Raw genomic sequence first — 20,792 nt, forward strand, 5'->3', positions numbered from 1 at the left:
CCTGGACCCCAGTCCCACACGTCCAGCTGCCTTTGGTGTCTCCCTGTGGGGTTTTATAGCCATTGCAACCTCAACGGGTCCGAAGCTGGATGCTTCCTTATCCACCTTCAGTCCCAGGCAATGGCAGCACCCACGTCCTGCTGGCCCGGCGAAATGCTGGCCCTCGGTGCCTCCCCGAGCTCACGGCCCTTTGTCAGGGCATCCTGTGGACATTGCCCGTGTTCAGAAGCTCACCCTTTGTATGAAGCACCTGTCACTGTCCCTCGCATCACACCATCTCGCTTTGGGCCATTTATTCAGCGAGACTTCCGGCCGCCTGCCAGGGCAGGGGAGTGGATGTCAGGGACCATTTGTGAACAACTGAGCCAGTTCTCAGCAAGGCTGTGCCTGAGCCAGTGGGTGACCTCGCCCCAGACATGGTGCGATGCGAGTGTCCCCAGCAGTTTGCGAATCTGGCGTCACCCATCGCATGGCCATCAGCACCCTCTGGGGCACCCCTTCCCAGCAGCCTGTCTGTAAAGGCTGCCTCGCCCCCCCATGGCTGCTCCTCACTGCCGTGATATAAAATGTTAACAGGCACATTCATCTGTTGGATTTATCGTGGGCCACATGGGACATTAAGTGGCTGTTGCTTGGAATGTTTACCCTTCCTGTCACGATGGCTGTGCTCTGCCGGCCCCTTGCTGGGCTGCCTAATTGGGGACACTACAACCAGGGCTGTGACAGGGTTCAGCACCCCGGTGTACGCATGCCAGCTCCCATGGTGCACGCTGTATAAAATGCTCTTTAATTCAGGAACAGATATCATTAACTTTGTAAGTAGATGAACACAATGGACAACCAATTTAATTAACTTCTGATGTCGGCTGTTGGACGGGAGACAAAATGAAATTATACGTGCATCTCTCAAGCAGGCAGCCAGCCTGGAGAGGGCTGGGCGGTGAGGGTCAGACGGGGGGACACCTTTGTGCCGTCATTTCACGTTTAGCCCAGAAGCTGAAATTGGAAAGTCAGTACTTTGTAAAGAAGTCGGCTCTCATTTTCGATGGTTACAAAGCTGCTCGGAGAGGCGGAGCAGCCTCATGACAGTGACATGCTAAATGCGACCTCTCCCACACGCTGCCTTTCTGGATAAGGCTGGGCGAGATGGACAGGAATGCCGCCTCATCCCATTAGACCGGCCGGCCGTGAGTTTATTATACAGGGAGAGATCAATGAAGCGCTGCATTGATTTAAACAAAAGCTTTGTTTCATTTATTATTGTTTATAATCTAATGAAAGTGATAGTAACTTAGCTTTGATTTATTACTCAATCTATTAAATTTTATTAAAACCAGGAGTCTTGGGACTTACTCTTGTGAAAGAGTTGGTCCTCCTCTTGGTAAAAGTGTGTGATTTTTTGCAGTCGTGTTCAGCTTCTTGGAAGAAAGCGATGCATTAGGCTGTCCTTTAAACCCTGAGTAGACAGTGCTGCACATTAGCTCCTGAGCTCCTTAGCCAGTCACTCCTGGGGGTGTCCTGCGTCTCTACACCGCTGTCATCTAACCAGGACTCTACCTCCTGCCGTGCACCAAGCATTGTGCTGGGGACTCAGAGGTGACGAGACCATCCTGGAGGAGCCTCCCTACCCTCCCAGAAAAGAAGACAGCCGGGGCTGCAAGGGCCAAGCCCCTTGCACAAATTTCATGCATCAGGCCTCTAGTAGAGAAATATTCCAGATTATGTTGAAAATTTTAAAAACCTACCAAATGAGAAAAAGATCAATAGAAAAATGGACAAAAGATGTAAACAAGAAATTCACAGGAGAAACTTAAAATGCCAGCACTCTTAAAAAGAGATGCTCAACTAATATAATGAAAATGCAAGTTGAAACAACAACGATGTATAATTTCACAGACATCCAATTGGCAAAGGTCAAGGTGGCACCAGGTCTTAGCAAGTATGTAGTACATCAGCACTGCTCCACACTGCTGGTGGAGGGTGGGTCGTCATGGCAACCTGGTGACACCTATGTTGAAAATGTATATCCACCTTGACCCAAGATGCAACTCCAACTGCATGTCATTACATGCACATACATGTGATACATACATGCACATGTGTGCCCAAGGACACGGTGCGTGTGAGGATGTTCACTGTAGCATCTGTTGTAATAGCAAATACATTGGAAGCAGTTTTCATGTCCAACAGAAGAATGGTGATGCTGGTCACTGGCACCACAGGCTTGGACATGTGCCGATCATTGAACTGGTCCTTTCGTTAATTACAGTATTTTGGCATGTTGGATTATTGTGTAGCATTTAAAAAACTAAAGTTACAGCCCTGGCTAGGTGGCTAAGTTGGTTAGAGCATATCTCCTGAGAGTCCCCACTTCTCTGAGAGCCATCACTGTGTGTGTATGCGTGTGTGTGCATGTGTATGTGTGTGTGTGTGTGTGTTGTGTGTTTGCACAAGTACTACCTGGGAATAAACTAGCTGTGAAATCGTGGGATGGAGGTTCATGGGATGCACCCCATCTCCCAGTACTGAGTCCTCAGTGCTCTTAGGTCACGTGAACCTGAATGTCTTAGCATTTCTCCCGTCTCACAGAGGAGACAAGTGTAGGAAGGAAATTCACTGTGTCTGCACACAGCCTGCGATGTAACTGGCTTCGCAGGGGATCCCCAGGCCCAGATCCTCGGGAGGGACAGGAGGTGGCCTGTTCCTGTTAGGGGGAATGCTCCCTTCTGCAGTGCTCTGCAGGCTCCTGGGAGCTCAGACCTGGTGCTCTTGGGAATGTGCAGTGGCAACATTTTTATATGTTTTTATTGATTTCAGAGAAAGGGGAAAGGAGAGGGAGAGAGAGACATCCATGTGAAAGAGAAACATCAATTGGCTGTGTCCTGCACGCCCCCTACTGGAGATCGAGCCCACAACTCGAGCATGTGCCCTGACCGGGAATTTAACCGTGACCTCCTGGTTCATGGGATGGTGACACCCAACCAACTGAGCCACACTGACCAGGGCAGTGGTGACGTTTTCACAAGGATGTTGGCGACACAGGTGAAAGCGGCCTTTCCCACCTTTGGCTCATACGTGAGAAGCCCTTCTATGTTTTCCGCTTTCATGGTATCTGGAGAAGAAAAATGTGTTCCCGTGTGCCCTTTACTGCTAAGTCGACTTGATTTGAGTGTCAGGAATTCTGTCTCATGAACAAGTGAGCCGGATGGAGAGGCCGCAGGTTAATGGTATGTACTTTGGCTGCCAACCCAATTGCGGAAGTGATCGATCACTGGGCGTTGGATCTGTTTGCAAATAAAGAGTGATGGAGGCGTTTCTGACGAGAAGCTGTGTTCTGTCCTGCCCCATGCCTGTGTGCAGTGGCCTCGTCAGGGAGGTGGGGACCCTAACAGCCGGTGTCTTGCCACTGCCTGTCGCTTTCTGTCCCAGGATGCAGAGCACTCTGCACCATGGTCGTCCCAGTCGGCTGTGTTTGCAGAGCCCACTGCCGCTATCAGGGCTCCCCTCCAAAAGCAAACTGGGGGTCGGGGTGCGACCACTCATCACAGGAGCAGGCTGCCATAGAGGCCCAGCACTGGCTGAGTCACTTTGCCAACACTGGTTTTCACCAGGACCTGGTTCAGCTGCTGAGCCTCCTGAGGAGCGGGTTTCATCTGCTGTGGGCACTGATTCCTGCCCATGCCCAGGTGGGTGAGGACTCCAGGCCATAGCCATCTCAGAGACAGTCCCCTGGCACGTTCCACGTTCATATGGAGCTGGCACCTCCTGTGCGGCTGCCCAGTTCTGTTTCTGGTCCTTGCCTAGCCCCCAGAGCCCCGAGGGGCTCAGCGCTGTGGGCGATGCTGACTTCTCCACTGTCAATGCCCCGAGGTTGTATCGCTGCAGGAAGGCGGAGGGCTCCTGCCTGCAGTGACCAGACTGCAGTGCGCTTAACGGGGAATTCATAAGCACTCTTGACAGTCAGGTTTATAAATATGTTAAAAAGTATTTTAATTGTTTTTAGCAAAACAGGCAAGGAGTCAATATTCTCAGACGCGTCAAACACACTGTTGACAGGTCCTGTGGCCGGAGGACCCGGAGAGCAGGCCCGGGCGCATTTCTATGCAGACGTCGTCGAGGCTGTGATAAATGAGGGCCCTGAACCGTATTGATAGAGTAGGTTAAACATTGGAAAAGTTAGCTGAACTTTGACTTTAAATATTCATTATAGCTAATTATGGATTTTCCGACTCTATGAATTACAGTTTCCATTCCTGCATTGGCAATGTATTTTCCATTTATTTGTTGTAAACTTCATGATTTTATATCAGCTGTATCACATTTAATGAGGTATTGGTTTAAATGTTTGCAATGACATTTATTTACTTACGCTGTTTCTAAGTGCGTTCTGCCTGAAACAAATTAAGACATCCTGTGGAAGGGCGATGGTGACAGGCCGTGAGGCGGCACGGGCGCAGGCTGTTGCTGTTCCCTGGCCCACAGGCCGCATGTGCCCCGCGTCTGTCTTACGTGGTGGGGCAGAAGTGAGACACCCGGATGGCACCTCTGTTGGAGGAAATGCCCCTGGCAGCTGGCTCCTGGGCTGGGACTCCTGGTGTTTGGGTATCAGAGGGTCACCCATGGTGAACAGTGCAGATCTCCATGATGTGATTGAGTTACAAGGAGCTCACCTTTAATTCTAGTTCAGAGTGTTTTGTTCGTCACTCTGGACTGTGTTAGAAGTATCCTCCTGCAAGTCTCTCACCTGATCTCTCTTTTGCTCTACAGGCTCTAGGAAGCTTTTATTTTCTTCACGAATCCTTAAAAAACATCTACCAGTTTGACTTCAAAGGTAAGACTATGATGTCAATTGTCCAGAATCCTTCTGGGGTTTCCTGTCTCAGCAGACTCGCCACCCCCTGCCCGGTGTCCCTGTGAGGGACTGGCATGGTCTTGGTTTGAGACATTACTGGCAGTCACTTACCAGGTACCTCGTATGAAACCTGGCTTTCTGGCTGCACTAAAATCAAGACAGCTGGCCTGTGCTCTCCTAGGCCAGCCAGCTCACCCTCTCACCCACCCCTGCCACCCCTCTGCTCCCAGGGCAGGGCTCGGCAGGCCACGCTGCCTCTCCTGCAGTAGAGCCCGAGGAGAAGGGAAAGGCTCTGTCTGCATCTGTGTCCCTATCAAATGTGCAAAGTGGGAACAGAACGAGACGGTGGCTTATCCCAAAATGACGCGTGAGAGCCTGTTTGTGGCCAAGTGGGAAATGTGGTCCCATGTTGACTGGGCAGGACCGCCTGCTGTGCTGGGAAGATTCTCCCGGAGTTGCCTCTGATGTCACAGGCTTGTCACTGTGTCTTGGGGGCACTGGAGGCCGTTACCCCAGATCTGACAAATTTCAGTATCGCCCGTTCCATTGGGCATGTTGGTCCTTTTATCTTCCACTCAGTGTTACATCTCCAGGTTCTGTGTAAATTCTGCAGAGCTCCATTTAGGCTATTGAGCCAGATCACATTAATTTGAAATGTCATTAAAGTTGTAATAACTGTGGAGAGCCACTAATTATGTCAGTGTCTCCGATTCATTATCTTTGCTCACTTGGGAGACAGATCACCCCTTAGGAAACGGAGAGCAGTCTTCTCCAAACAGCGCGAGCCGTGCTCTGCTCCGGCTGAGAGCAGGACTCGGCCAGCGGGGGTTCACTGGCCTGTAGGAGTCTCTGCAGGCTTTTAAATGAGCATCTAACTTTCCCACAGTGACCTTGGCTCTGACTACAGTCTTCATGGGCACTGGCACCAGTGTTTCCTGTCATTGACAGGGGAGTGGTGAGGAGGTCCCGGTGGGGCTGGCGGCAGAGTGGGGTGATGCTGGTCACTGGCACCACAGGCTTGGACATGTGCCGATCATTGAACTGGTCCTTTCGTTAAGTAACCATTTGCATACATATTTTACTACGGGATCTGATCAGTCGGAAAGCACCTTCTGGCCCACAGTGTATTTAAAACTGTATGTTGGAGGTATGCATGATTCCAGCACAACCTTACTCCGGGCCTCCACGTTGTCCGTGACAAGAGCTGTGATAGTGACAGGCATTCAACATGCTCTGAGCTCTCCTGTGTGTCAGGAGAATGTGTCAGTTCTGAAAACACTCACAGTGTCCCAGCACGGTGGGTGCTACTGCTGCCCCACAGCAGGGTGGGGTGTGGGTGCAGATGCAGGGTGCAGGGTAAGGGGTGCAGTACAGTGTGTTGGATGCAGATGCAGGGCATTGTGTGGGGCATGGGATGTGGGCTGGGTGTGGGTATGGGGCATGAGAAGCAGGGGAGGGGTGCGGATATGGGTGCAGATGTGGAGCACGGGGTGCAGGGTGCAGGGTGCAGGGCGAGGCCGGCATCTCAAGCAGGGGCACTGCCTGCCCCCTGCTCCGCAGCCCTGCTCTTCAGGGCTCACTCTTCTTCCTCAAATTGGTTACAGCAAAAGCGATCCAGAATTTGTGAAAAGTTTGAATACACTTTCATAAAGAAAAATAGCCCGAATTTTAACAAATAAGTACCTACTTAGAAACTTCAAGACTCCCAAAGTTACAGATGAAAAGGGATGAAAGTGATTTCCAGTTTCTGGTCCAGCATGTGAAGATCTTGGAAGTCGTCAGCCCTGTCCTCGCTACAAGAAAAACCAAACAAACTGCAACTGGACGACTGTTCTTAGGTCCCTTGGAGAAGCGAGGTCACAGGGCAAACTGCTGCCGCAAAGCTGGAGACGGGCAGACCCAGAACAGCAGAGTTACTGGGTGGAGACCGTCACTGCTGCCCCCTCTGGGTGACACTGCAGGGTGTTGACCAGGTGCTGGAGGCCGCGCATGAGCTGGCTTGAGAGGGAAATGCCTGAGGACCAGCTTCGGGGTGCTGAGAAGCACATGTGAGGGGCACATACTGACTGAGAGACTGAGCCCTACTCAGGGGACTATAGAACATTTTTCCTCCACCCAAACCTCACACCACAGCATCCCAGCAAGGGCTTATGATGGGAAGTTCTGCAAAGGGCTCTCACAGGGGCCCATGACAGCAGAGGAAACAAGAGCAAGGCCTGGGAGGTTGTTTTAGCCTCTGACCGCCCAGGAAACTGTCCCGCTCCTCACCAGGTCATCAGCCTCATACGAAAGGACTGTCTACCTCAGTTTCTCCTACCAATTATTTTTGTGCTGCTTTCAACAAAAACTATAAGGCATGCTAAAAGGTGAAAATACACCCTGAAGAGAAAAGCATGCACAGACTTGGATAGTGCCTAGATTTGGAACCATCAGACTGGCAATCAAAAATAACAGGTGAATTTGCTGAGGAATTTAATGAAACAATGGACATGCAAGAACAGATGGGTAACATAAGAAGAAAGATGGAAACTCTCAGGAAGAATAAAAAGGAAAAGCTGGAAATCAGAAATACCATGACATGAGTGACGAGTACCTTTGCAGGGCTTAGCAGACTGGATGTTGCTGAGGAAAGAATCAGTGAACTAGAAAATGAAAACGCTCCAAATTGGAAAAAGCAAAGAGAAAAAAAGCCAGGACAGATGTCTAAGAACTATGGGGGCCCCGGTTGGGTGGCTCAATTGGTGGAAGCATCATCCTGTACACCAAAAGGTTGTGGGTTCGATTCCCGGTTGGGGCACATGCATACAGGAGACAACAGATTGACATTTCTCTCTAACATCTTCTCTCTCTCTTATCCTCTATCTCTAAAAATCAATCAGCACATCCTTGGGTGAGGATAAAAAAAGGAAAAAATACTGTGGGACAACTATAACAGGTGTAACGTAAGCATAATGGGAATACCAACAGGAAAAATTAGAAAGGGACAGAAGAAATTCTTGAAGTAATGCTGGCCAGGAATTTTCCAAAAATAATGGACACAAAGCCACAGATCTTGAAAGCTCAGAGAGTGTCATGTAGGATAAATACCAGGAAGTCTACACCTAAGCAGATTGTATCCAAACTGCAGAGACCAAAGATGAGGGAAGGGGTGGGCGGGAACACCTGACCTTAAAGGAACAAGGGGAAAAATTAACATCCACTTCTCTTTAGAAACGATGCACATAAGGAGTGTGGTGTGAAGTGCTTAAGTTCTTGGGGATGGGGGAATAACCTAGAATTCTGTATTCAGCAAAAGCCTCCCTAAAAAATGAAGGAGAAAGAAAGACTTTCTCAGACAAACCAAAGTTGAGGGAGATTGTTTCCAGTAGTCCTGCCTTGCAAGAAATGTTAAAAGGAGCTCTTGGTCTGAAGAAAAGTGATATAGGTCAGAAGCTTGGGGCTGTGTTTAAAAAAAAAAAAAAAGAGTGTAAGAGAAGGAATAAATGAAGATAAAATAAAATATCTTATTTTTTATTCTTTACTAATCTAAAAGATAACTTTTGTTCAAAGTATTATAGCAACAATATATTGGGTGACAATAGCTATTGGATAAGTGAAGTGAATGATAGAAATGTTATAAAGGTTGGTAGGGAGGAATTGGATGACTGGTTATAAAGAACCTGCACTATTTGTGAAGATGTATAGTGTCATTTGAAAATGGACTTGGATTCATTGTAGATGATTATTGCAAACTCTTTGACAGCCACTAAAATGTCTTTAATGAAGTATAACTGATAGAGTAAAAGAAGAGAAAAATTGGAATCATATAAAATGTTTAATTTAACCAGAGAAGGCAGAAAAAGAGTGGAAGACAAAAAGAAACAAAGAATAAAGGCCATAAATAGAAAAGCTATAAATATGGAAGGTATGAGTTCAACTATATCAATAATTACTTCAAATGTGAATGGTCTAAATACACCAATTAAAAGACAGACTGTCAGAGTGGTTAAAAAAGAAAAAAGAACAAGATCCAACTATTGTCTACTGGAAACCCACTTAGATAGTTAGATAGAAAGATAAATACCATAGATAGGTGATAGATAGATAGATAGATAGATAGATAGATAGAAGTAAAGGAAGGATAGAAAAAGATAAACTCTGCTAACACACTTAATGAAAAGAAAGCAGAGTAGCTATAAACTTCAGACAGAACAGACTTCAGAGCACAGAAAGTTATCAGGGATAAAGAAGGGCGTTACATCATGGTAAATGGATCAATTCTCTAAAAAGACATGACAATCCTGAATGTATATACACCTAACAACAGAGCATCAAATACATGAAGCAAAAACTGGTAGAACTGCAACAAGAACCATATGGGTCCACTCTCATAGCTGGAGACTGGAACACCCCTCACTCACAGATGGACAGCCCAGCAGGCAGGCTGTCAGTGAGGACAGAGTTGAACTCAGCAGCACCATCAATCACCTGGTCTAATGGACATTTATAGAATAATCTGTTCAACAACAGCACAATGCATTCTTCTCAAGTCAGCCGGAATACTCACCAAGACAGACCACATTCTAGTCTGTAAAACACACCTCAACAAATTTAAAAGAAGAGAAACACAGCCCACAATGGTATTAAGCTAGAAATCAATAACAGAAAGATAACTGGAAAACCCCCAAATATGTAGGATATTAAACATCTCACTTCTAAATAACATAATGGGTCAAAGAAGAAGTCTCAGAAATTTAAAAAATATTTTTAACTAAATGAAAGTGAAAACACAACTTACCAAAATTGTAGGATGTAGTGAAAGCAGTGCATTGGTAGCAGCAAGTGCATATATTTAAAAAAAAAAAAAGATGTAGAATCAATAATCTAAGCTTCTGCCTTAGGAAACCAGAAGAAGAGCAAATTAAATCCAAAATAGGCGTAAGAAAAGAAATGATAAACATTAGAGCATAAATCAATGAAATTGAAAACAGGAGCTCAATAAAGATAATCAACAAAACCAGAAGTTGGTTCTATGAAAAGATCAATAAAATTGGTAAACCTCTAGCCAGCTAACCAATGAAAACAAGACAAATTACTAATATTAGAATTGAGAGAGGAGCCATCACCACTGATCTATAGACATTAAAGGATAATAAAGGTATCTTATGCACAAGTCTATGCCTATAAATTTGATAACTTAAATGGACCGGTTCTTTCAAATATACAATCTACCAAAACTCATACAAAGAGGACTAGATAATCTGAATAGGTCTTTATGTATTAGAGAAATGGAATCAATAATTAATAACCTTTAAAAAAGAAAGCATTAGGCTCAGATGACTTCACTGGTGAATTCAACCAAACATTTAGAGAAGAAATCATACCAATTCTCAACTATCTCCTCCAGATAATAGAAGCAAGAAAATACTTCCTAACTCATTCTATGAGGCCAGCATTACCCTAATACCAAAACCAGATAGAAACATTACAAAAAAGGAAAACTATAGACCAATATCTATCATGAATATAAAGTGTAGATATTCTAAACATAAATTAGCAACTAGAATCCAACAAGGTAGAAGAAAAATTATACACACTGACCAGTTGATATTTATTCCAGGCTGGTTCAACATTCAGAAATAAATGAATGTAATCTACCACACCAACAGGCTAACAAGTCACATGGTCATATTGATAGATGCAGAAAAGCATTTGACAGAATTCAACACCCATGTATAATAAAAACTCTCAGCAAACTAGGAATAGAGGGGACTTTCCTCAACTTGATAAAGCTACAAAACCTACAGCTAACATAAGACTTAATAGTGAGAACCTAGATGCTTTCCCCCTGAGATCAGGAACAAGGTGAGGATGACCCCTCTCACCATAGCTCTTCAAAGTCGTCCTGGCATCTCGGCTAATGCAGTAAGACAAGAAAATGAAATAAAAGACTTATTGATTGGAGGGAGAGCGAAAAAATTGCCTTCATCTCAGATGACGTGATTATCTCTGTAGAAAACCCCAAGGAATCAACAACAACAAAACTGTACTAATACGCAAGGTTGTAGGACCAAGGTTAAATACAATACAATAGTCTTTTGAAGTCTGTTCAGTGCAGGGCTCCTCCAAAACTGAGTCCCAGGCAGACGCCCACCAGACAGACACCCCTAGGCATCCGTCCCCTGCAGCATGGACTGGCGGTCCTAGTGGCTGCTGTGATGGCTCGAGCTTTGCCAGGAGGAGTCCTGCACCTGAACAGACATAGAGAAAGAATGTTCTTCCTTATCCTCAGAGACAGGTGAGCTGTGCCCTGGCTGTTAGCCGAGGGGCCTCAGGAAAGAGCAGCGTGTGGCTGGGCTCCTCGTGGGTGAGGAATAGCATGCATGTGTTTGGTGCTGGCATGTGCACAGTGTCAGCGAGGTCCCAGACCCTGTGGCCAGCCCTCCCAGCCGTGACAGTAACAGCTGTGTCACTGTGCAAGTGACTGTCTGGGAGGAGGAGGAATGCCCCTTAAATCTGGACAGAGGGCAGAGCTGCTGCCAGGGCTGGAGCTTCGAGGCCCCTCAGTCCCCCAAGACTGGCCGAGGCTCAGCCCTGCGTGGGGCCAGGCTCCCGTTTCCCGTCCTTGCTGCTGGTGCTCATTTCTCCAACAGGCCCCCTCCCTGCCCTGGCAGAGTTCCCCTTCCTCCTTCCCTGCCCTTCCGGCTCTTCCATCAACCCCATGCTCGGCCTCTCCCTGGGCCCACACTTGGAGGCTCTGTTTCCCCTGCCATGTCCCAAGAGGCCCAGACAACGTCCTGTGTTTGTGTCCCGTGCCCTTATCCGTGTGCATCTCTGTGTCCTGTGCCCGGGTCCACTCTCGTGTCTCATTTCCATGTCCCATGTCTGTGTCCGTGTCCATGTTCTCAGGGCTCCTGAGAGGTCAAGGCCATGGAAAGGCCCTGAGGGGAGGCGGATCAGGGAGCCCACAGCACAGGCAGAATCTGTGAGAATTGCTACATTGCTGGTGGGACACCGGTCCTCCCCTGGGCATTAGTCCCCACCCCTGTGTCCGCTACCTGGGCAGGTCTCCCTTCGACCTCCTCAGAGTGATGACGGCTGCGTGGGGCTGATGTTTGATAAATGCTGTCCTTCTGCAGAGATGGATGGGTGGTTCCAGTAAGTGCTTCGGTGATTAAACGGCCTGCGCATTCCAGTGGCAAATGGGTGGTATGGACGGGTCCTTGTTTGCTCACACAGGCCTGTGCCCACCTGCCCCGGGCACTGGCCTCTGGCTAACTGGGCCCATCTCCCTCTGATGCCTTCCAAGGGGATTGTGATGCGCTGCGGGACCCGGGGGGACCAGCCTCAAAGCCAGCACCCTGAGGGTATGTCCATAGTTTGGGAACCAGATCAGAGGAGCAGGGGCACAGCGGGCACAGCCCAGCACTTGGGGAGCAGCTCCCTTCCACCTGCCCTGTTCCGAGTTCCCTAAGTCACTGAGCACCTCGTGTAGGTTGCAGCCAGGCTCCTGCTTTAGCCCCTCGGAGTCCCCACCCCTAGTGCTTTGCTCTTGCCTGGGGTTCACTCTCCATGGAGCGCTGCCCCAAGTCCCTGCCTCCTGTCTCATCCCTGCTGCTCCGCCATGTCGGTGGGTCCATGGGCGGGATGGTGCTCCAGAAACGACAGATGCGAGCAGCTCGTGGGGCTCAGAGCACGACCCTCAGGAACTCGGACAGCAGAACTGGTCATTGTTGGCCTCCAGGAATCTCCTAACAGCCCAGGGACATCCCCTGTGTTGGGCCTTCCCGGAGAGAGGAACATGTATTCGGGCCAGCAGGTCTCTGCTGCGTTTGTGGCGGGTCTGCATGTGGTGATCTTGGTGGGCCCACGTGCAGCCGAGCTCCCGACAGGGCATCCTGAGCGGAGGCCGGCAGCCCTCCACCAGCCCGAGCCTGAGACTTTGAGGAACAGATTCATACGTTTCTTCACCAGACCCCACCATGGCGTGGGGTTACCATCCGTGAAAAGAAGCCCCCAGGCCCTGATGTGAGAGAACCAGGCCAAGCCCTGTCTGCAGGGGTCAGCCCAGGTGGGGGTGGCCCAGCAGGACACCTCGTCCAGTGAGGTGACGGGCAGGCAGCTAGGAGCTTGGTCTGTGTGCCCTCCTCTTTCCATCTCACATAAAAACCCCTTGTCCTTGCACATGAGTGATGTTGGCTGGATGTGGAGGGAATCGATGTTATTAAATAAATTTGTATGAAGGTATGAGCGAACGGTAATTCCACAGCCCTCTTAAACATACTCACGGTGTTAACGGAGGATGCCAATTAGCCCCTGTAAATCTGCAGGCTGCGAGTGTTAGTGGATAATGAAGTGGAGTGTCAGACTCCAGGTGGCGGACCGGCGATTTACGAGTCACGGTGTCCCCGGGAGCAGCTAGCCTGCTGGGTCGGCGCCCCCCGCATCTGGTCCCCCTCATCACTCCCTGCTCCCCACAGGGCTACATGGGTGGGACACGGGACCCCCACGGGGTGTGGCTGTTTGGATGGAATGTAGTGACGTGGTTATTCACAACATTCATCTGCCCTTTTCTAGCTAAGAAGTATAAAAAAGTCACTGGCAAAGAGATCTACTCGGACACGTTGGAGAGCACGCCCATGCTGGAGAAAGAGAAGTTCCCGCAGGACTACTTCCCAGAGGTGCGTCTGGAGCCCGTGCCACTTTCTCCCAAAGCACTTACTTTTCAGGGTGGTCACGTGAGAAGGGACATTTAGGACATGGGGTCTTCATATCATGGTGGGGCTCACATCTCTGCTGCCACGCTCCCATGTTCTCTTTCTGGGAGGATCTGAAGTGTGCGTGGGTTCATGGGTTGCCGTAGGTAAGAGCTGAAAGAATCTGCAGTGTTTGTCGTTAAAACAACTGGTAAATTTTCTAACCCTTATTTCCTGGCAGAGGAACCATCCCCAATGATGCAGGAAAATGATTATCAGTTTAGGTTGGCCTGGCATGTGAGCAGGTCAATCTAGCCAGTGACCTACCCGACCTTCATAGCTATAGTGTGCCAGGCAGTGACACACGGGGCATGTTCCTGCCCCCGAGTTCGGGGTGTGCCAGGGAGAGGCACGGCCGAGAGCCCTCCCAGTCCCAGGCAGTGGCTGCTTCATACAGATCAGGAGTTAAGGAAAGTGTGGGGTTACCTACCACCCACAGCTCAGACTCAGTCAGAAAATGCTGATATATTTCCTGTGGGTTTTACTGCATCTTGTGTAGTTGTGTTATGTTTATGCGGATTGCACTGCACACACAATTTCGGATCCTGTGTCTTTACTTGACATTATAAGCAGCCCTTTGGAGTCTCCTAATCCTGTGCACTCGCTCATGAGTTGATCCAGAGTTGGTCACCTGTCCTTTACCTCCTATTAACTGGGGCCGGATGTGGTGCTGATTGAAGCCTTTGGGGCGAGATGGAGGCCTGGGCGCCCGCCTCCCTGACAGAGGTGTGCTCAGCTGCAAGAAGGATTGCTTCCAGTCCCTTCTGCGTGAGGATTGCCCGCTGCTCAGCAGACCCCCCACCTGCGCTCCCAGCTGATCTTCAGCAAGGCCACAACTTTATTAACTTGTTTTATGACCTGAGCCTGGAGTGAAGGAATGGTGGCTGCCTCCATAAAGGATGGCCCTCTTGTCACGCCAGGGCACGGCTTCCTCATCCATTGTCCTGAGCCAAGGACGGGTGTCAGAGGCCCAGCCTCCCGGCCTGGCTGCTCTGCCTGAGGCTGGAGGAAGGCATGCCCGGAAAGCTCTGGAAGCTTCAGTTCTGGACCTTCCATGAGCACAGCCGATGCTGTGACTCCTGGGATCCTCCCTGAATGTTGGCCGTGGTGGGTCCTGACAAGAGGGTGGGGCCACGGTTCCCTTGGAGATGTCAAGGGGCAAGAAGTTGGTTTCAGAGTCCAGTTTTGCTAAGCTCCAGGCCCTGTCCCAGGCCAGACCCAGCTTTGCTTACCTGGAGTCTGGGTTGGGGCCCACACAGGCTGTGGCCCTCGCCTGAGGGTGACCAGGGGCCACAGCGGCACAGGTGGGGCCTCGGCCTCCTCCCAGCAAGAGAACGAGCTTGGCCAGGGCCCCTAGCGTGGTTGGGGCTCAGCTCCGAGCTGGACATGCTTGGCAGTGTCCCAAGGTCCTGACCCAGCACCCACAGGTGGGAAGCCCCCAGCACCTCTCTGTCTTGGTTACAGGCACCACGGGCCATGTGAGGCTGAGTTGGGACCTGGGTTGTCCTAGCTCTTCTGTTCTCATCCTGGGGTCCAGTCTCAGCCCAGAGGGGCACTCACCCCACCTAGGGTGGCTGAGGTTCCCCAGAGGAGACCTGGGAGGGGAGGTAGGGCTGACAGAGGTGCCCATGAGCTGGCCATGCCCAGGTCAGTGCTGGGGCTGGGCAGCGGGGCTGGCCAGAGTGATCCTGTGATGGCAGTGGGCAGTGCTAGACAGGGGGCTGGTATGGTAACAATTGCAGCCAGTGTTGGGGAGGCCTTAAGCCCCTGCCTCCCCACCTCAAGTAGTTCAAATTCTTTATATGCAACTTTAAAGTTTTGAACTGTTACAAATGCTGGAAGATGGGAAGGAGTGGCCGGCAGGTGCCAGCCTCCAGACTGAAGAGGAGTTGGGCTTGGCTCTGTCTGTCCCCTGGAGCTCAGCTCTTCTCTCTTCCCAGCCTCCAGGGCATGGGCGCCTGCTGGTACCTGGGTCAGCCCAAGTGCTTGATCCCACGAGACAGGTGCTTCTCCAGGCCGCTCCCCACACAGCAGCCTCTCAGTATCAGGGACGCTATTCCCACTCACACGCGGAACAGGATGCACCCTGATACCCAGCTTGTGATGGACCCCAGCATGCGGCCCCCGCCCCCCCAGGACTCACATGGTCCCCCTGGGATCTCGTCCTCTTATCACTTGTTAGCGACTCTCACTGCATCTTCATCCTTAGAAATGGGGTCACCAGAGGCTGCCAGTGTCTGTCATCCGTGATCGGTGATGCTCTCTGAAGAAGGGGCTTCTGTGACGGTCACCATGTGTTGGTGGACAGAGGAAGGGGAGGCTGAGGCAGTGCATGCCTTGGTAGGTGGCTCCCCTGAGGAGCCAGGTTCCCGGGGAGAAGTCTCCAGGCGCTCAGGACTTGCTCCCAGGCTCAGCACATCGGTCAGGGCTCCCGTTTCCCCTCCTCCATGGCCCAGGCTCAGGGAGTAGAGGCCAGAGCTCAGGCTGACGGTGTGGATGGGGGGCAAGGTCTGGGGACCTCAGCTGTGGCATCCCACTTCTTGCATATCCCTGAGAGAGGACACCCTGGTGGGGTGGGGCGTGGCCTTTGGCCTTGATGCCCAGGGTCAGGGTACCGTTCCCGAGATGCCAGCATGGCTCCCTAGGGACAGACAGCAAGGGGCTGCCTCCCTCCCCTGGGACAAGTGGCCTGGGTCCAAGCCTGAAGCCTGTTCTTAGCAGACCTGGCTGGCCCCAGGTGACCACACTGCCACACCTACAGGGTGGCCACACTGTCACGGGGTACACCCCAATCTCTCCACTGGAGAGCAGCATGTTGCTGAGACGAGGGGACCGCCATACCCAAGCATTGGCTTTGCAGGGTGGCTGTGGTTGTTCCCTTGGATATGACGTTGCCACATTAGAAACTGGCTCAGTGTTCGTCTCAGATGGGAGTCTCTGGAGATGAAGTCACACCATTTCCAGAAGCGAGTTGTCTCCGGGGGACCATGTGAGTCCCTTAAAGTGGCTGAAGGCAAATCTTACTGAGAGCGCCGGCACCTCCAAGGTCCTATGAGTGACGAGGCACTTTGAGGTGTGCAAGGCATCCATCGGCTCTGCGTCTTCAGTGGAAGGTGGTCCGTCCTGGTCAGGCACCTGGGCGCCACGTCAGTGCGGCTGGTGTGGGGAGGCACGCGCTGTGGCAGCAGCTGTCGCTAGCTCCTCCCTGTTCTGTGCCTTCAGGCCAGTCTCTCCGCTTTATTTGAACACATTTTGGGGGAGGGAATTAGTTTAAGACGGATTTCCGTTTCTTTTATTACCATCACTTAAGGATAATCTAAATGTAATTACCATGATGGAGGCAATTCCAAATAATTACAGCCCCTGCATATCAAGCTCACAAAACTTTCCCTGCTGATTTATGGCGGCTTTGGCTCAGCATGACTCTCAGATGCTGCCTCTGGGAGCAGCACTCCAGATAATGTGAGACCATTTTTAAAAAGCGGATTTGTGTAGTCGATCAGGGCCGAGGCATTTTTTTCCTCTTGCCCGTAGTGAGAAATTGGTTGTTACCATAGATCACAGGCCTGCTCCTGGCTCTTATGAAAGATGAATTAATTTCACTAATGCTCCGAAGCGGGCCTTTCACAGGGAGGCTGTGTGGCGAGAGCCTTCCCGCAGCCTCCCTTTCTCACTGGTGATTTATGCCGTCTTTTAGTAGATGAAACCGCCTGTATTTGCCATCCATCTGCTGCCTAAAGGAATCCTATTAACAGGGGATCTGAGCAGAGACTTAATATTGTAAGGTGAACGACGTGGCAGCCCCCACTCCCCGCCCGGGCATGACGTGGCTTTCACTTCGTGATGATAACCTCGAAGTTTATCACCCCAGCCAGTGCTGTCCCCGTCCACCCCAGTCGCTCCTGTCCCCGTCCACCATCACCTGGAGCCCTCGGTGGGATTTCAGAGGATGGCCAGTGACCAGAAAGATTAGCACACAGACCGGCTTCAGACTGACTCCCATTCCGAGAAGTAATGGAGGCTGGAGGCCATGTCCTTGAGGTGTCCCCACATTCCAGAGTTAGGTCCAGAGTCAGAGGAGGGGTGGGGAGGGGGCAAGAAGGAGGAGGGGCAGCCAGCTGGAGCCTCTGGGTGCAGGAGCCAGTGGTTAGGAACAGCCTCGCAAGGTCACCGCTGAGTTTACACATCCCTGCCAGGAAGGGCAGTTTTCTGCTGCCCAGGGCCTGCCCTCCCACTGAGACAGAAGGAGCGGCCTGGGGTAGGTGAATTGCCGGCTCTCCAGGAGGGGCCAATCAGACAGTGGGTGTGTGTCAAGGCCCCTCTCCCTACCGAGCAAGGTGGCGGTTCTGTTCTGGAAAGATGCTCCTGTCTCTGCTCTGACACTAGGAGACGTGGGCCCCACCAAGTCAAGATGGCTCTGTCCCCACCCACATCCCAGCTGACTCCTGCCCGGGGTGGGGTCGGGTGAGAGCACCAGCACCGAATTCCCGATTCTGGCTTCTCCCACTCACTCGCTCTGTGACCTTGAGCACAGTTCTTAACCTCCAAGTCTCAGTTTCCCGGTCTGTAAAACGGGCACTGGTGGTGCCCTTCCTGTGGCTGATGTGAGGATTGAATACGCCTCTGAGCTTTAGGCGCTGGCCTGTCAGTCACTGGGCACAGGCTGCTGCCCGGCAGGCAGGCATGCGGGGCTGGGTGGTGCTCACAGACGCTGCTTCAGCACCTGACACAGTCACTGAAAATAAGATTCTAAACCAGATCTGGTCAAATCAGTGACTCAGAGGGATTATTAATGAGTTCATCTAGAACAGCGGTTCTCAACCTGTGGGTCGTGACCCCTTTGGCGGTTGAACGACCCTTTCACAGGGGTCGCCTAAGACCATCCTGCATATCAGATATTTACATTACGATTCATAACAGTAGCAGCATTACAGTTATGAAGTAGCAACGAAAATAATTTTATGGTTGGGTCACAACATGAGGAACTGTATTTAAAGGGCCAGAAGGTTGAGAACCACTGATCTAGAACATAGCCAAGAGACACACGATTTAGGGTTGAAGAGAGGGCTCTGGGCAGAGGGCTGTCATGGAAGAATCGGGAGACTGTGTTTAGATGTCGCGTGTGAAGTTTGGTTGTTAAGGGAAGTAGGGAAATCGGTGGGACAGTAGCTACAGGGGCTGTGGGGTGGCAGGAGAGCCAGGCACTGAGTTATTCGTTACATGAAGTCAGTCACTGCAGAGTCTGGGCCCTGTGCTCACGCAGGGAGCACTTCATCACCACCGACTTTGGTTCCCATGTACTTACCTTCATCCCTGCAAGCCCAGGCCCACAGACACGGACTGAGTCCTGGCCTCCCACCATTGCCTGACCCTGGGGCATACTTCCTCCCCCTGCTCTGTCCCTCAGTTGACCCAGGTGACTGTGCACCAGGCCCTGCGCTCCTGCTGGGAGTATTGGAGGGAATGGGACAGTCTCATCCACACATTTTAACTTGGTGTTTGTGAGCTGAGGACTCAGCAAGGTCTCCCGTGTCTCTTGGGAGCTTGTAAGGGGTGCTGGCAGGAGCCCCACTCCCCCAACTGCTTAAGCTGTGAAGTGACCCTGTTGCGTGTTCTATTTAAATTAAAATTCATTAAGGTAAAATGGCAGCATTTCCAGTGCTCAGTGACCCTGGGTGACCACTGGCTCCTGCATGGGCAGTGACACGTATTTCCGTCATCGCAGCTGCATCCACCCTCCCTTGCCCTGCCTAGGCACGAGTGGACCACGCAGGTTCCAGTCCCATGGGTCTCTGACCTGAGATTGACAGCAGCTGTGCAAGGCAGTGTGGGACCCGCCCCCACATACCCCTCCCCCACCCCCACCCTCCCAGGTCAGGAACCAACAAGGGAGGAATGTGGGGCACCAGTGACTTTTGTCCCCAGCTTCTCCAACAGGGTGACCTGGAGGGAGGGAGAATGAAGCAAAGGTTCTTTGCTTAGCCACCCTCCTCTGATGATCGGCTCTCCCAAGGCAGGTCCAGGCCCCAAGTTGGTGCCGCGAGGGGACAGCCCTCAGAGGGGCCTTCGTGGGCCACGCACCAGCGGCCAGGACGTCTTTGTGGTACGCTGCTCAGGTGTGCATGGCCAGCAGCGCACCCTCATTTGACCTGGGCCCACCTGGTTTCCTAGTAACTCCCTTGGGGCTGGGGAGGGGTTTGAACAGATGATGGTGGCCATGCGTGTTTGTACCCGCTCTCCTACGCGCTGAGCCGTGTGCGTGCACTTGGCCTGCACGGGAAGTGGCATCTCAGCCCTTGTGAGCTGAAAGGTTAGCATGTTCTCTGACTGAGAAGCCTCCGATGCATGCATTTGAGTCGCTGCCTCCCTCCTTCCTCTTTTCCCGCTTACCTGTGTGACCTGTTTATTTTTCAGTGCAAATGGTCAAGAAAAGGCTTTGTTCGGACAAGATGGTGCGTCGCAGACTGGTATGTTCCTCGTGTTGACTATTCGTCTCTGCTTCATGGAGTTCCCCCTTTTGTGTTTTGCACAAGTCGTGTATGTCGAATGTCCCTCAAAGACTGTGTCACCCCGAGTCCCAGCCACCTGACCTGAACCCCTGCTCTGTGGCCCTTTTTGCTGTCAGTGACTGTGTGACACGGAGTATTGTCTCCCGGTCCCTGAAGGCCGTGCTGCCTCCTCCCATGGCCGTGATGTTGTGAGCAGCCCCGCTCCTCCTGGCAGCCCCACCCCACCCCACCCCCACCCCCCGCTCTGTGCCCCACTGTGGCCACATTCCGTTGCGTGAAGGCGGCCCCGCAGCATGTCCTGAGGGGTTTGGGGCACGACAGCAGTAGAACCCCTCACCCAGCGACCCAGGCCGGGCCCTCCTGCAGGTGGCAGCTCTCAGTGGCTCAGCAGGAAACCTCAGACCCCTGGCTGTGAAGGCCAGCACTGCTCACCCTAATGTGTGTTCCCCTGGGGGTGCCGGGGTCAGAGGGCCATGGTCTGAACTGTGAGAGGTCTTAGAGGGGTGTCACCTTAAATGCTACTGATGGGCTTGTGCAGGCCAAGGGTGTGCACCCCACTGGTGTGGACAGAATGTGGGGCAAGGCACAGCTGGGGTCGGCTCTGGAGCTGGAGCCAGTGTCCCCCACCTGCCAGTGACCACAAGTTGGATGGAGCAGCAGGCCCTCAGCCGCCCTGCTGTTTGCACATGGTCCCTC

At 51.4% G+C, this 20,792-nt stretch overlaps 1 protein-coding gene across 2 annotated transcripts in view; it reads left to right on the forward strand.

Moving 5' to 3' along the window:
• The window catches only part of INPP5A (inositol polyphosphate-5-phosphatase A), a 144,527-nt gene that overhangs the window by 83,130 nt on the left and 40,605 nt on the right, over positions 1-20,792 (forward strand). For both annotated transcript variants that reach the window (XM_070432131.1, XM_070432132.1), the window contains exons 5-7: positions 4,768-4,831; positions 13,409-13,512; positions 20,002-20,054. In XM_070432131.1, the coding sequence (XP_070288232.1) occupies positions 4,768-4,831; positions 13,409-13,512; positions 20,002-20,054 (221 nt within the window). The remainder of the gene's footprint in view (positions 1-4,767; positions 4,832-13,408; positions 13,513-20,001; positions 20,055-20,792) is intronic.

Source organism: Myotis yumanensis, unplaced genomic scaffold, assembly GCF_028538775.1.
Source record: "Myotis yumanensis isolate MYYU_CA2020_CCGP unplaced genomic scaffold, mMyoYum1.0.hap1 SCAF_13, whole genome shotgun sequence".
Taxonomy (NCBI): Eukaryota; Metazoa; Chordata; class Mammalia; order Chiroptera; family Vespertilionidae; genus Myotis; species Myotis yumanensis.